The sequence below is a fragment of the Opisthocomus hoazin genome, chromosome 2 (assembly GCF_030867145.1).
Source record: "Opisthocomus hoazin isolate bOpiHoa1 chromosome 2, bOpiHoa1.hap1, whole genome shotgun sequence".
Classification (NCBI taxonomy): Eukaryota; Metazoa; Chordata; class Aves; order Opisthocomiformes; family Opisthocomidae; genus Opisthocomus; species Opisthocomus hoazin.
Window position 1 is genome coordinate 21830471 of NC_134415.1, and position 17563 is coordinate 21848033.

At 43.4% G+C, this 17563-nt stretch overlaps 1 protein-coding gene across 2 annotated transcripts in view; it reads right to left on the reverse strand.

Annotated features, from left to right (window-relative positions):
- EPAS1 (endothelial PAS domain protein 1) overlaps positions 1–17563 on the reverse strand; it is a 79907-nt gene that overhangs the window by 38766 nt on the left and 23578 nt on the right. Inside the window, exon 1 of one of the 2 annotated variants that reach the window (XM_075412856.1) lies at positions 1412–1590. The exons of the other annotated variant lie outside the window; for it this stretch is intronic. Coding sequence (XP_075268971.1) covers positions 1412–1470 — 59 coding nt within the window. The 5' untranslated portion in view covers positions 1471–1590. Of the gene's footprint in view, positions 1–1411; positions 1591–17563 lie in introns of those variants that run through there. 2 annotated transcript variants of the gene reach the window in all.

Below are 17563 nucleotides of genomic sequence, written 5' to 3' on the forward strand. Positions count from 1 at the left end.
GCCTCACTAACCCAAAACCCGTGTCAGATTTTTAAAAGTGCAGAGGGGAGAGAGAGAAGAAAGCCACCACAAACGAATCCACCACACGTGGGATGAAGCCCGGAGGTGCCGCAGCGGAAGCCTCCTGGGAGCTCCCCAGCTCTCGCTCCTCCAGGAGCCCCGGGATCCGGCAGGACGAGGTCCTGCTCGGCCACACACACCCCCCCACATTGCCATCGCAGCACAACCATTCCCTATGAAACGACAAGGAAGGAATGGAGACACTCACATCTCCACTAGAAACGGGGCACAACTGAGCTGAGGAACAGGCCTGGGGACTCCACTTGGGACTCGGCTATATGGAGGGCAGTCGGGGGGCTTGAGGAGCAGGGACAGGCAGGTGCCACTTCCCAGCAAGGACTCTCCCAGGGCTGCCGCACCGAGCCACAGCTCACACACGAGCCCTAGGGACTGGAAGAGTTAAGGCAGCGCAGGCAGTTCCTCGCCACCAAACACAAGCATGGCACTGTACCCCCAGGACTGCTGTTTACATGATTTCCCACTCCCTCTCGGTGTGTTTAGTTTGCGCTCTGAAAATAGAATTTATGGGCCGACGCATGTGAGCAAAGATGACAAACAACTGGCAAGTATTTGCCCGCTCAGGTGAAGCTCCCGAATTTTTAGGGGCAAAAGCTCTCCATGCTTCTCCCAAGAACCCAAACCACACACCAGTCCCACGGCTACACCCACGCACAGGAACAGAGCACACGATCCCACCCGCCGGAAGCATCCGAAGGGGTGTCAGAATGCCCTGCACGGATCCCAGGAGCCAGATTCCTATCCCCTGGCTCATCTCCAGCAGCCCCTTGTGACACAGCTTCACTGAAATCAGCAGGAATGCCTGCAGACAAAGGTCTTGGGAACCCAGGGTGAAGATCATAATCTGGCTTTCCGAAGCCTCTCTTGCTGCAGGACTGGAAACTCCAGGCACGGCAATTTATTGGCAAAACCTCAAGGCCTACATAACCGATCTGGCTTAAATAACCTTGCAAAACTATCATGTCAGCTTCGGGATTGTCTTCTGAGCCAGGGGCTGCTCTGGCCTGGGCACCCGGACACAGCAGGGGTCAGCCCCACAAACACTGGGGCAGACAGACCACCCCCCGCACGGGGGCTTACGTGCAGGCATACGGTGTTACTCACTGGTCTGGAGCAGGGTCAGGCACCCACACAACCTTCCTTGGCTCAGCAGACAGGCACTGACCTGAAGTTTCAGTCCCACTTCCACTGACTACGACCATGCTCACTCTCTGAAGTCTCAATCCTACCCATACTCCATCTCCATCAGTAATCCCCTGCCCACCACCTCCATCCATGCATCTCCCTGGTCCTTCCCGCACACAGTTACCCCCTCAAAGCCCTTGGTACCCACTCAGCTGACGATGGTGCCGGGTGGTCAGCTTCAGCGATCTTCCCTTCTGTCCAAGACATTGGTGGTCTCCTCTAAGCTGAGGGAGGGGACTTGCCAAAACAGCGATCTTCTGCTCAGGGTTTCACTGCTCTCATCAAGTCCATGTGCGTCAACACTTTGGTTGTGCAGACACACGCTTGCTTAAGACTAGGCAGCACAGTAATCGCACTGAATTACACTCCCTCCTTGTAGGCTGCAGATCACAGAAGCTCTTGGAGAAATCTTAATCTGCACCTTGCATAAAAATACCTTAGATGCAATGTGGCAGCCTTCGCTCGTACATACATACTGCGTGACACACTCATACAACGCTTTGAAATACATAGTTCAGATTGACTCGCTGGAGTTTACTTCACGATTTCGGTGACCCTTGGACTTTGCTTCAAACTGCCACGTATGCAAGCTAGTAAAACAACAAGCATATTACTTTATATCCAATGGCTGGTTATTAAATGTTTGTAGCTCCAGCACTTTAAAGGTCAAGAATCCACAGTTAATTAAACTGTCACAAGAAATATCTGTAGTAAATGATCATTTTGAATGCTTTAGAGTTAAAGCTTCAAATGCTAACTTGCAGAACAAGAAACATACATTCTACGGATGCAAAGATAAGAAAATATTTTACAGTAGAAATAAACAAAAAATGATCAGATGCTTAGCATAAAAAAGATTTTCCAATTTAAACCTGTAAAAACTCAATAAAAAGCAGTACAGGCAGTACTATCTTACATAACAACAAAGATTTATTTCAAACTAGCAAATCAATTTTTTGCTGTGTATTTAGATTTTGCTTTACCTTCTGCTCCGCAAATCCCTGGATGATTTGAACCAGAACAGTATCTATAAAGGAGTTTCGCTGACTGTGAGACACTCCACATCTACCTCAGAACCACACCGCTTGACAGCCCCAGAGATGTGCTTGCACAGACACCAAGCAGCCAGCAGTCATGCTTATTTAGCCTTAAAATTCCTTTAAAAAGTATCTGTAATCATTCCACCTTACAAGCAGTTTATTCTGGACGGCATGCTGTGCTTTTGAAAGCCCTCTCCATTAAAGTAATAAAAGTGACCATCAGTAAATTAAAAGTGCCACAAACAGCAATTTACTTGCTCACCAGGAACTCAGGCCAAACTATGAAAGCTGTGAATGAAATCCACATACAGTGCCATACAGATCCCTCCTTATACCTCTTTTAAGTGAAAATAATTATTTCTGAAGACTGAGAAGACACCAGATGCCCAGGTTCAACACACCTATCGAGCAACAGGAAGGGGAAGGATGCGGTTATTCTTGGATAGAGAAAAAAAAAAAAAGCTTGAAAGCACGTGGAGTGCTCATGGCAGGCAAGTGCCAAAGCAGCGTTTCCACACATTGGGATATGGTACCCACTGCACAGAGAAAACAAATACAAACAATGCCAAAATGGGGAATTCACTAATAGAGGAAATGAGAGTTCAAAGGTAACAAGAAAAGCTACTAACAGAAAGGGCTATGACAAAAATAAGGAAATGAAATACCTTCCACCCTTCCTTTAAAGCTGCCCAAACTTACGGTAACTCACCACCGACTCCTTGGTTTGATTGGGAGATTTCTTGTGTTGCTGTACATACCCACTAAATAACAAATCACTGCTAGGATTGAGCGCACCCTCAGCAAATCTGCAGATGACACCAAGCTGTGTGGTGCGGTCGACACGCTGGAGGGAAGGGATGTCATCCAGAGGGACCTGGACAGGCTTGAGAGCTGGGCCTGTGCGAACCTCATGAGGTTCAACAAGGCCATGGGCAAGGTCCTGCACATGGGTCAGGGCGATCCCAAGCACAAATACAGGCTGGGCGGAGAATGGATTGAGAGCAGCCCTGAGGAGAAGGACTTGGGGGTGCTGGTTGATGAGAAGCTCAGCATGACCTGCTAGCGTGTGCTCACAGCCCAGAAAGCCAACCGTATCCTGGGCTGCATCAAAATCAGCATGGCCAGCGGGGCAAGGGAGGGGATTCTGCCCCTCTGCTCTGCTCTCATGAGAGCCCATCTGGAGTCCTGCGGCCAGCTTGCTTTCTCAAGAAAGACATGGAGCTGTTGGAGTGGGCCCAGAGGAGGCCACAAAAATGATCAGAGGGATGGAACACCTCTCTATGAGGAAAGGCTGAGAGAGCTGGGGTTGTTCAGCCTGGAGAAGAGAAGGCTCAGGGGAGACCTTAGAGCAGCCTGCCAGTACCTGAAGGGGGCCCACAAAGAAAGCTGGAGGGGGACTTTTTACAAGGGCATGTAGCGATAAGACAAGGGGTAGTGGCTTCAAACTGAAAGAGGGCAGATTTAGATTGGATATAAGAAAGTCTTTACTATGAGGGTGGTGAGGCACTGGAACAGGTTGCCCACAGAAGTTGTGGATACCCCCCTCCCTGGAAGTGTTCAAGGCCAGGTTAGATGAGGCTTTGAGCAACCTGGTCTACTGGAATATGTCCCTGCCCATGGCAGTGGGGTTGGAATCAGATGATCTGTCGGGTCCCTTCCAACCCAAACCATTCTATGATTCTATGATAGTTCAGTAAGGGTTGGCACCTACTGCCATATCAACATGCGATGCAATTCTTTCCTCCAAGTTTAAAACCAAAGGCCAGACGAAAGTCAGGAAAATGGCAAATATGAACGCCTCAGAGACAGACAAGCAAAGAGCTCGTGTTAAGAGCAAGGATCTCATTGCCGTTCTCATTAGGCCTTTCCAAAGGCTGCTTGGCACAACGACAGGGGACTTGGCTACAAGAGTCAAGAGTATCAGGAGACGTGGCCTAAATGAATACCAAACTTTCGGTGTCTTAGAGCATATTTATGCTTCCCTAAGTCCATGTCACCCTAGGACCACCACCACTGACAGTAACACAGCCAGGAACATGTTTTTCTTGAATGGGGAACACATCAGCTCTTTCGACAGGACAGATTCCATACGAACTTTAAAACCACATCTAAGACTAACTTCTCCAATGTCTCAAGCTCTGGTGGTACCTTTAGTCTTAATAATTAAGCTGTACTGGATTTGTATTTTATTTATTTTCATAAACATTCCTGGCATTTATTTCTGGAAAAAAGGTAGTGCTGAGACAAAAATCATTACATTTAAAATGCTTATACCACTAGAATCTCTTTTATACCACTAGGTGCATTTAATGCAGCTACTAAAACACTTTGCACCTGCAATTTGAAATATCATTGTGAATACCGAAGTTGTCACAGCAACTCAGCAGTAGTTTGAGAGTTCAATGTTGAAAACCTTACTGAGGCTGCAGGAGCGCTTACATTATTTTAAAGGATTTAGGTTCACAATATGTCACCAGAGTCTGATAAATTTAATCACAGTAAGCAAAACAACCTCTAAAGGATTTATGTTCTACCATTATTTTTCCAGTTTTACGAGTACCTTGAACCAGAAAGATAAGTATTAGGATTTCAGCAGCCATTAATCTGGTCCTGGATTATTTTACAACGCTGTGAGTGCAGCCCATCCGGCAGTCGCGACGCCTGCATGAGCCTGGTACCTCAGAGGACGTGCTGAACAGGTTGCAGCTGAGGCAAGGCACAGCCTTGTGGAACCGTACAAAGCCCACGCCATGCAGAGCAGATGCCAGGCTGCTGTTTGATCAGCAGTTAGAGCAGAGAGAGGCAGAAGCATTGCCTTGTTGCCTCTTGAACCCATTCCCTGCATTAGGGCTAGACGGCAGAGAGACTTTTCTTGTGGCTTCGTTTCCAGGCAGAGCAGTTTCCTGCTCCAAGTCACTACGTGCTCAGCAAGCCCAATGCCGGTCACAGCAAGGGCCAGGACAGCTCCAGATCACCCTTCTAAAGCTGCGGCAGCCTACACTTAAACCAGATCAGCAGCACCTCCTCTGTCTTCTCAAATAATAAGAAAATTTGGAAAGAAACAAGCAGCCCAGTACATGGTCAAATCTCAACCAGAGGAGTACAAAGTCATGTAAACTCCATCTTTCCTCCTGAGACTGGTTTTGCACTACTCTTCTCCATCAAGATATGGGATCATGGATCCCTTCCCTGTGGCAATCAACTCTTTGATATCAACCAACATACAGCAAGTTTCAGAGATAACCTGCAGACTAAAAAAGCCCACCACTAAAATGCCTAGACAACGCTACAGAAAGGACTGTTTCAACATTGGCCAAAACTGAACTTTTTTTCAAATCAGTAAACGTTTTGGAGTGACAAACGTACCACTCTGCTTTTCCCCATAGTTTCCACATACACACTCAAGAGTCCCTGCAGTACAGCTAGAGCTGGAATTGCACCGCAGCAGCGGGGATAAGGTTATGACAATGCACAACCCAAGATCTCTATCAATGATTTGTGTTTGTGAGACTGCAGATCCTTATCACATGGCATTACTTGTAGTAATCAGTCAATTTTGACAGCTAATCTAGAGGTCTATATATATTGTTGCTCAGAAGCTCAGCAGGTATTGCTCAGATCTGTTTTCAGATAACCCAACTATTTACCTACTCTAAAAAACACATACCAAAGGATGTGCTTTATCTCTTCACCAGCGGGTTAATGCTAAAGGTGAACGAAGTGCAATTCACAGGCCAGGAGGGCCCCCAGAAGTTAAACTCAAAACCAGTCTCATTTTTGAGATGGGGAACTGACCACATCCCAGCCCATACCAAACCACAACCAGCATTATTTATCAAGATGGTGCAACTGCAGGTAAATGAGGACAATTTTTCAGTTAAGCTTTACTTCAAGCCTAGGGGACAAACACTGCCATCACACGACTTTACTATCAGTGTTCTGTGTACCCACACTTCAGCCTCAAATCTACTCAACTGTAAACAGTTGAGAATCATGCCAAAAAATGTTGACAAATCCCGAGTTTTATGATATAACGTTGTGTTACGCCTTGGGCAATACCCACCAACATCTGCGGGTGAAAACCCTGGTGTTTCAGCAGGCTTGGACCAATATCCCATGACATTTTATCTTGCTGTGCTGGCACATTTGCTGACAGGTTGACACAAGGGGCCTTTGTGGGTAGGAACAATGAGAGAGGAGCGCACAGCACAGGAAAATGGGTGGTGACCACCAAGAGCTGGAAAAAAGCCTCTTTCAAAGGAAGGTCTTTGAAAATCTTCATTACACCCCACCCAGCTATTTTCACTACAACATTTCAGTACATAAAAACAACACAGGGAAAATAAACAGTCCACCCTTCAATACGTTGTAGGTTCTCAAACCCCTGCAAAGAGATCAGTAAGCCATAAAGATGCAGAGATCTTCACCAGAGTCATACAAGAGGTCTGCAAGCACCCACCAAAACCTCCCCCACCACTCATGCATCTCCAGGCTCTCTTTGTAAGCTGACTCAGACATCTTTATTTCCAGAGTACAGTAACTGACATTTAAAACAGTAATGGCTGGTAACCAAACAATAGTGACCATTTATAGGGATCATAAAGTAAACATATTGCCACAATTTAAAAATTATTCTATAAGTAAATGGCCCTCCACAACACATTTCAGCTGTGATTTTTTTTTTTTTTTTTTTTCTACTTCCACCAATTAAAACCATGGTTAGAACTAATAAAATATTTAGGACAAAACAGCTGCAAGACAGAAAAGGAGCTATAAAACCAATCCGTAATGAAATGGGTCTCTGAAATCAGCAGATAATCAGTGACTAGAGGCCAGTCCTTGAAGATACAGAGGCCCCGCTCTCGCACAGGCTTGTCTCCATAGGAGTCAGCAAGGTTACCAACAGAGCAAAGATTGAGCAGGTGAAGCCCTCCCCACCTTGGGAACATAAGAAGAGGTGGTGGTTCTCCTAAGGCTCTGGGCTGCTCTGTCATGATGCCCTCTACAGCACCCTTACTCCCAAGTTCAGTATATAAAGACATAGAGCATCCACAGAGGGAATTCAGCCACTTTGTGTCACTTTGTTTCAAGCACAGGGTCTGAGTTGGAAGCTCTAAAGACTGAAGTGGTGGCACACACCAGCTCGAAATGAAAATGTTTTTTCTCCTTTAGAGAATGCTCAAAATGACCATCAAAATTCATTTGAGCCATTGTCTGTTAATAAGCCATACTCTGTCCTTCCAAAGTGTCAAATCTTCTAACAATAAAGGTAAGAAACCAGCTCTTGTAGTAAAATCTTTATGAAATAATGCCGACTCTTCTTTACTTTTTGGACCTTAATCACTTTAATGTGTGCTTGGTTACAATGGAAGTTAATGGTTTCTCCCTTTCTGTCTCTCGTTGACTTGTAGCCATTCACAGTAAGAAGATGGATGTCCAGAAAGACGGATTAAACAGCCATTTCTTTGGCAAGTAGGGAATAATAATTCTTGAGAATAACAATACAGATGCTCTAAATTTTGATCATTCCATGTAATACAATTTCCTCCACTTCCTGTGACAACCATCAAGTGCAGATCCTGAGAGCCAGGCCACGTTCTTTGCCCTCTGGGGTGTGAGTTCTGTCCGTACAAACATCCTGGGACACAGCTCATTCTTAGTTTCTACTTTCTTTTCTGGGGGGCTGTTCTTTTATACAGTAGCTTTTTAGTTGTCTTAATTAAGTCATTGGGTAAACTGAAATACTGATAGCTTTGCATGCTGTGATTTTGATCTCCCATTAGTATTTAAGTCTGTCACTAGTTTAAGTTGATACAAATCACACATTAGTAACTTGAGCTGGGATAAATGGTATTCTTCTCGTACTACAAGGGAGAAGGATTGAACCAAAGGGTCAGGCTGCTTGAGCCACCCGGCCAGAAAACCAGCAGCCACTTCAGCAAAGTTCGACAATTCCTCTATATTTACGGCTAACTTCAGAAGCTGGAGTGATATAGCTCAGGGGCACCAGTACCTTCCCCGTCCCCCTCACGGCACACACCTTCGGTTGCTGGCAAAGCCTCCTCCGGGTGCTGGCAAAGCCCTCCCTGTGGAGCCCTCTCACCACCACCCTGCCCCTCGGCTCCCACCGCAGTGGCAGAAGCCAGAGGGATACCAAAACTCCAGTACTCAAGGAGGAAACAACTGTGGCCTCTCCACACTCACTGCAGTATTTCAAATATTTTAAAAATTAAGGCTTGGTTCTGCCGGGAAATGGCCGCTGGCTCTTCTGACGCATCGCCCTGAATAATTACTTGCTAAACACAGACCTTCAAAGGGAACTGATATAAGGGCAGTCTGTGCTGTAATATAAAGCGAGTAACTGGATGCAGTCTTTCTTTTTTGTGTTTCTTGCTTTACTGTTTTCTTTCCTACTCCTGCCTAAAAACTCTTGAAACTTCTATGTATCTACAATCAAAGGATGGTTACTCTAGACAAAAATAAAAGATGATGATAAATGGGAAGCAGGAAATCTAGGAACCATTCAGCATGTATACAAAGGTACATTCACATGGCCACATTTCTTCATATTTTCTGTTTTTTACTTCAGAACTCTGAACTAACATATCAGTATTTTGCCTTTACTCCTGCTGGAGCTTTTATTCTTCCTAAGGTTAAGCAACAAGGCATATATGCATATATCAGGCCTGGTTCTCCTCTCCATCACTGTCCCATCACGCCAAGAGGGCAGGAGATGGGAGTCTAAGAACTGTAATAAAAACTCTGTATGACAAAGGTAGGTAGGTGAAACTTAGTTCTTCCAGAAGATAAGCTAGACTTTTTTGTTTAATTTGATACAATTCACAATTGTCAGCTTACTTCACAAGAAACACATTACAACAAGAAACACGTTACACCCAGGCAGGTCTTGGACATCTATCAGAACTTTGCATCTGTCAGGGTGTGGTTCCTCAATATTTCACTATTTTGATTCTAACTGTATAGCAGCCAAATTTCTCACAAGAAAGCCCAAGATACGTACGCTGAAATGCATGTAAGTGTATCAGTACACGCATAGGGGATCACAAGGGTTACACCAAGCAGATGGTACTTCCCAAGGCAGGGGCAAGGGTGCTCTCATCTGTTTTGAGCAGAGAGTCTCAACAACTACCAGCACTGTCTTGTAAACATACCTCACGCCTCCTTACAGCGGTTCTTGGAAAAGGCAATTTTTATTCTTCCTGTCCTAAATTAAATAACTTAATCAACTGAACTGCATGATTGTTCCAGAAATGCCTGCTTTCTCATAAGCTGAAAGAAAAGGAAGAACAGAAAGAAACAAAGAAAAGCTCCTGCACTCGCTGCCAAAACTAATGATTTTGTTACTAGAAAACACAACTGGGATGGTACAGAGATGAGGTACGCTGAGAAACAGTCGTACCACAACCCTACCCCAAACGCTAGCACAAAAGAGGGACGAGGCAGGCGCAGCGAGAGCACCACGTACCCGTGTTGATACAAGCTGAATTCAAAAGGTAACACTGCTTCTGGCGTTAATGCGTTCTTTTGAACTGTATTTGTATGCCAGCATAGTTAACTATATTTGTACAAAACATGCTGCTATGGCCAAGAGTACTTATACAGATTTTCAACCCTTCATCAACAGGAAAAAAAAACCAAACCAAAAAAACCCAACAGAGAAAGTCCTTTCATACAGAACACAGAATATGAATAAATATTTAAGTCTTCTACTGGAACAGCCATATGCTACTGTGAAACGCATTTAAGACTAAGAAACCTTTATAATGCAATGCATACGGAAAACAACAGTAATAATTAAAGAGTAAGGCACAGCACACCTAATGGAGTCAGTCTAAATTGTACAAATATGATTTAAACTTGATTTAACATAGTTATTAGTCAATGGTACATTTATAAAATAACAAGCCTTAGAGAACTACACTTTATGTATATTCTACTCATTTCCAATTTAAAAAAAAAAAAAAAATCTCTTATTCATGATTGTACGTTAACAATCATCAATATCAACTTTCCCCATACAGGTAATGGACTTCCACCAACTTCTGTTGACCCTTCCAGTACTCTTTCAAAGAAAACTGGAAAACACTGGGAAAAAATCTCCAAGGACTCTACAAGTCATTAGTAGAACAAACCCACGTGGGTGAAGATTTCAACCAGAGTGTCTCCACTTAGAGGGGTCCAGTATCTCAGATAATTGCCTAAGAATCAAATAGGCGATTTTCATGAATGATACTACATAAAACTTTATTATCTATCAATAAATGTTGACCACAGCTGAGAGGAGGTTGTTCAGATTTAACCAACAGAAGGTGGATAAAACCCTTCTGAAAGCACAGTGAGTAAAACTGACCCGCAATGTGACAAGAAATAGGAAAGTCCACTGATCTGCTATATTTTCAGTTAAGCTTCGAATCAGAGCGGAGGTAGGGCATAGGCCCGTGCCTCTGTAGATGCAGGGATTTTATTCGCTATGATTATAGCATGATTTATTAAAATCCTGAATGAAGACATGTCTCCCTGAAGCTCTGGCTTACTAGCAGCTCTGGGAGAAGGATGAATGACAGCATCAAACCTCATCAGCCCAGAAAAGGAGAATGCCAACAACTTGTCTAACCTGTAGATCAGAGGCTGCAGGATTCACTCGCATTAATACAATTTGAATCTGAGCATTTCCTTAAAAGAAAAATCTGGTCAATTTAAGCAACTTTCAGGGATGGACAACCAAGTCACGGTAACATTTATCAGGTTGCTCTACCGGTCAGTCACCTTCACTGTCAAAATATTTGCACAGATTTTATTTTCCCTCCGTAAGAATTAATTTCTTACTGCCTATTTTTACAGGTCTGAAGTTATTTTGGGTACACAGGCGTGCCAACCCAATACCACTTGACTTTCAGCCTCTGTTTTATATGCTGAAAATCTCCTAACCAGCAGGTCTTGCATCACCACTATGTTCTGGGCAAAAACACGGTGCAAATTCAAAACAAACATTTAACATGAGAAAACTTCAGGCCGAGCAGGAAAGAATGCTGAATTACAAACTGAAGCCTGGCCAGAGGGGAGAGGAAAAAGAGAAACAAGCAAGATAAGCTATGGGGTTTGGGGAGAAAAAAACCACACACACAAACATCCCCACCCCCTGCCGCAGTTCCCAGAAAATACAGTGTGTGCATTTACTCTGGCGAATGCTATTTCTCCTTCTGCCTTAGGTACGTATCAGCCACAGCAAGTCGTTACTGAGATCCTTTCAGAATTACACCCATTCACTAGTACTCACCATCACACAGCTTTGCTAGGCATGAACATTTCTACAGACGAGTTACTCTGGGCAGTGACAAGGCAAAGGGTGGTTATAGGCAGTGGCTGTAAAGCCTGTTGCTGTGTGACCACCTCTATCCAGTGTTTGCACGGGAAGGACTGGATGCCATGGAGCATACTCTCCGACTTAGGGCTGACTCAAGACAGCTTTGCAAAGCCAGTCTCAAAACACGTCTTTCCCATGTTTTCAGGAGGTGCAGCTATTTCAATCATAATCTACAGATGTTAAACTTCTTGCTTCCCCATTTTAGCATTAAAACCAAAACAGCAACAAAATGACTGGAAAAAACACCCTTGACGTGGGGAGTGAGATGTCCCATGCCTGACCCGCCAGAGTCCAACTCACAGCAGGAATCCTGTATCAATGCTCATCCCCACACACAAACAGGGAACCCAAGCACACGAAGGACAGCAAAAACCATCCGAAACTCCATCCAAACAATGGTCTTTGTGGTAGAAAGGAAGAGGACACAGTGGGGACACAACAGAGTCCACAGTGGAGGACTAGCCTGCAACCCTACAAAGGCAAAGCTTGCCATCCCCAGGTCCTTCTCTGGGGGATCACACCACACCCATCCCTGCGACCAATTCTCACCTCACCACACTAACTTACATGGAGTTATCCTGACTCGCATGGATGGGAGCTCAGAACGCAGCTCTTCAAAATAAGTTTTATTTTATATTTTCTTGTCTTGCATCAATGTCAATAAACAGGAAATACTTTGCTCTCAGGTTCTCCTGGGACATGTCACGCTCCTTACACCAGAGCAGCTACTAGCAGGCAGTGACTGTTTGGCATGGGAAAGAACATCCAAATTTCTGGATCAGCTCTGTTACCCGGCTGCCAAAAGGGAAGGATAAAGACTTAAAACAGAAAGTAGATAGAAACAACAGTTTTGGGGGAAGTTTAAACAAAACAAGGGGTCTGCATGAAAAAAGTAATTAGTTCTACAAGTCTATTACAAAAACCAGTGAAGGCTTCACGTAATTCCATAGGCCAAGAAAGAATGAATGTCTAGCCAGTCTATGATATAGACTTTCCAATGTCTCAATACAATTCTATTTCATTATAGAAAAATTAATAAAACTACTGAGAAGCATTTGAAATGGATACCACTAAGGAAAGCAAGAAGGGCCACTAACAGAGCTTCATTAAATGATGTTCTCTACCACAGGGAGGCTCAAAGCATGGAGAGAACTGGAAACCAGATTTTTATCAAACCATCTCTGGAGGAAGTAGATAACACAATTCAGAAAATGGGAGAAAGATTTGGGAGTGCCGTCAGCAGATTTAGGGAGAGGAAAGGGAAAGCAGACAACCAAAAAAAAAAAAAAATCCCATGGGTGCAGAAAGACTTCAAGAGCATGGAGCATTCCAAGTGCAGACCTAGAATTAGATAAAGAGAGAAGTGGAGAACTTTTCAGCCTAAGTGCCTTGCTTTACACAGGGCAAAAGGTGCAAGTGTGGATAAAATACAGGAATATCTGGACTCTGTTAAGTCCCAGTTATGCAAGCACTGATCATCTTAATTAATCAGGCTTTGAGAACAGTCAGAGGACAAAGATTAAATCTGTTTAACTCCATGAATAACACTCTTCAGAACAAAAGCATCCAGCCCGCTAAGGAGCTTCATCAGCCTCATTTACCAAGACTTGCTAGATCATAAATGGTCTTAAAGAAGGAGCCACTTCTCTTTCCCACAAGGATATTGTAAAGAAGAGTTACTGCATAAAAACTTTACAGAAAGGATAAAAATACACCCTCTGTTAAGCAGTACCTTCATATAAATGTATACAACTACAACTGTGCAGATATAACTCAGTCCTGAAAAACATCTAGAATAAACCTTACATCAGGATCCCTCTTCTGTTCACTCAAGTATTTTTCCCCATGCTACTGCCCACCAACTCGCACTGCCTTCACCCACGCCAGGCTCCTGGAACTATTTGCTCTGTGGGCCCCGTGCTAGCACTTGCACACTTAAGATCACCCCCCTAGCCCTTCCCAAAAGTACACGCTTTCCTGATGAGGATAACTCTCCCTTCAAGCAGAGACAATTTTATTTACTGAAAAGCCTTTTGCATTGTTTTTTCCAGTTCTGGCCTGAACAAACTTACTTTCATGGTTGTCTGTCCAAACAGCTCAGGTCTTAATGCTTTACCTCTGGTCCGGCTGCTCACCTAAACAACCTAAAATGGCTAATTTTCTACTGTGCTTCTGTCTCCGACAACCATGTTGCAGGCCAGGAGGTGCTAAGCACTTGCAACCTCCTCCCTGAAGATGGATGGAAAGTTCAAACAACAGCTTAGTCCAAGACCAGCCATTCTCAGGATTTAATTCTGCAGTAGCATGCACCTCCATATGCGTTTTACAACAAGTTTTTCAGCAGAGAGACCATTTTCCTCAAGCTCTGGGATGTTTCACGCTGCCGTTTTCAGTAGTTTTACGGTCTACCCCTCTATTTTACTCTGCCATCAGAGAATAGGGGACTGCTTTCAGCAGCAAAACTGCTTTGTCCAACGTCCATTTGCACCTAGAAGATCACAAGTATGTATGTAGATATGACAAACGGCATTTCTACTTCTATATTGGAGTTCACACTCTGGCCTCTGTCTCTAAATGAGCACCAGTTTTGCTACTCCATTCTGTTCGCTGGTGGTTTTGTTAACCAGTACATAAGCACAGTGCCAACGCATCAGACTGCTTTGCTATTCAGCTACAGCGATACAGCTTTGATGTTACTCATCCAAGTTTTACTTCCCTGAAGCTGTGTTTAACACGCCATGAACAGAATCAGCTTGTGCATCCCATCAGACATTGGAACAGGCTGCCCAGGGAGGTGGTGGAGTCACCGTCCATGGAGGTGTTCAAAAAAACGTGTAGATGTGGCACTTCAGGATATGGTTTAGTAGGTATGGTGGTGTTGGGTGGATGGTTGGACTTGATGATCTCAGAGGTCTTTTCCAACCTATAATTCCATGATCACACCCTGCCTGCCTGTTAAAAGCCAGAGTACAGCTGCTGCTGTACACTGGCAAGCAGACCTCTGCCACCACGGCTTCAGGTGATTGCCATAAATACAGTTTTGTATCACTAAACTAAAATTTAGGTCTTCTTCCATCATGGCATTATTATTATTCCATTATATTGATAGCTAAATATTATGCCATTAAACTCATCTTTGAAATAAACTTTCACCTGTTTGAACAGTATTGCAGAAGAACAACTTCATTATCTGTTCTGCTATAAACACACTTCTAATAGTATACTATTAATAGCATAGATATTCTAAACTCTTTGAAGCTGCAGAGGGAATAAAGCTTGACACACAGAATGGACATAATACAGAAGCAAACCCCAAAGTATTATAACATCATCGTTTTATAACAACAGTGTTCAGCCACAATAAATTGTGAGCGCTTCAGAGCAATACCAACCCATATCACTTACAAGATTAACACCAAGGTTTCTGCCAGATAAAAGTATTTCAGAAAGTCCATACATGCGATATTTTCTCTTACATTACACAGGAAAAAAAAAAAAAATCAAGATATTCATGCACAGTAAAATATTAAAAGAACAGCAGCTTTGCACCCCACGCAAGCCTGTGCCTGTAAGAAATCGCCTGACCAGCAGCAGCAAGGCTGCGTGCTGTAGCTGATCCTCTGCACAGCCACATGCACGAAAAGAGTTTCCCCAGCTTTCCAGGTGCCCTTGTTTTATTTTGGGGGGCAAGGAGGGGGAGTTCATGTGCCTTCCCAGACCGCCTGGACCAACAACGCCCGGCCGTCCCAAGGATTCAGCCACGGCAGCCGCACAGCAGAACAGTGAGGGAAGCACGGCTGGAGAAAGGGCCGGTTTTCTGAAGGATGGTCAGAGGCAAACCGTTCAGGAATGCAAGAGGGTAACTGTCCTTGACATTTGCAAACTGGCAAGCACTGTACAGCGGCGTCCAGGCTGCAAACATAGAATGCTTCTAGGTACTGCAGCTAAAGTTTAGCTATCATTCCCTGTTTAGTCATTCACAACTGAATGTCTCTAAATAAATACTTTTATGAACTACAGATCTACCATTGAGCATGCCCAGCTCCTACAAGGAACCGATCATCCCTCCAGTAGTCTACGGCTAATGTTTTACTCTGGACGCTGGCTTCCCGTCATAAAAGTAATCTGAATTCCAAGCGTTTAAAAAATGATGGCTCAATTTCAAGAGAGATAGGGCTGGTTTGCAATGAAATTATAAGATTTAAATGTTTGTGCACGTGCATTTACATTTATACATGCACACATTAGAATCATTGTGCACACACAAAAACACACGGGGCACAGAAGTCTGTGCATTTGCCTTCCCATTTCTGAGTTTTTGTGAACAGCTGGGACATGACTTCAAACTTCTCCATCTCAGAGTTAAAAAATAAAGAAAAGAAACAGACATACAGAGAGACAGATAGAAAGGAAAGCGTGAGTCTCACCTAAACACATGACTCCAAGAACTAAGGCTTTCACACATGACTCCAAGAACTAAGGCTTTCACAGTAAATACCGTGTAACTCATGATAAGTTTACAAGAGTTACCAGTGCTGCAATGAGATAAACCATCTTCTCAGTTTCCATCATTAGCAGATACATTCCTCAGGTTGGGATGGATAAAATTATACTGATAACAGCACTTCAAACTGTGTACATGCTTCGGCTTGGCAATATTGCAGCACAGAAAAAGAAATAGGAAAATAAAAAAAAAATAGTAGTTTACCCTCAGAAACTTACCCCTGCCAGGATTTAGCATACCCGTAACTTTACCGCTCTAAGCCTCTACCCTAAAGTCCCTTGCTAACATGGGAAGGAGGAGAAGACAATAAACAACAGAGGACAGAAGTAGGTTACAAGCACTAGGAAACATTATCCTTTTAAACTGCTAATGGCAAGCTCTGCTGTTATATTTTTATCATTGCTTTTCTGCAAATTACTTTTATCAGTGATAATTTAGCTTTTATTTCATTATCTGGCACAGCAGACAAAAAGAAAACAGATTTGTTTTACAGCAGCTCTAGCACTTGCCCTGTCCATTAACATTGACAGACGAAGGTAAATTAAGGCTCTTAGACCACATTTTCAGCATACGTGGTACTGAAACCTCTGTACCTAACCAATATGTGTTTCTAAAGGAGAACAGAGTGCATGCTAATGCTTTTATTCTCTCCACACAGTTAATGGAAGTTTTTGTATTTTCATATTTCGTATTTCCCCCCCCCCCCCCCCGTTCATTTCTATGTGCCTCCAAAAACATCTCAGGGCAGTTGCGGAGAATCAATATTTTAAACATGGAAATTACTACATTTCAGGCAGTTGGAGAGTGAAATAGCACTTTCCTTCCTTCTAGTTTTCTCAAGACCACCAAACCACAAAAAAGTCGTTTGATTAAAATATTAAATATGCAAAGAACCCTTCAACAATGTTATGTTATTCCAGTGCCGCTCTTTATCCTTTTTTAGACGTGTTTTCAGCTGTTCTACTTACTTCAACAGAGGTAAACAGACTGCTTTATAACTTTCATCTACAATAATAAACTTATTTATAGAAGTTAATGTAACTACACAGCTGTTCTAGGCAAACCATGGCCTGTCCATTTAAGTGATAGCATAATGGCTTTGATTAGCAACTTTTTTGCAAGAAAAACAACAAAATACTATAGACTGCTCTAAAACCACAACTAATAGTCATCAGTAATAGCCACTCCTAAGTAATAAAGTCAATTCTGTTCCTGCATGAAATATCCTTTCACCTTTACTTAACAAAAAAGCCATGTTAGCAAAACAGAATTTCAAAGTCTGAACTGACAGCCAAATGTCCTGGCTTACTTCGAAGACTGCCTGTGCTATCATTAAAAAAATTATTTAATTCTAGGTATTTGGGATCGTTT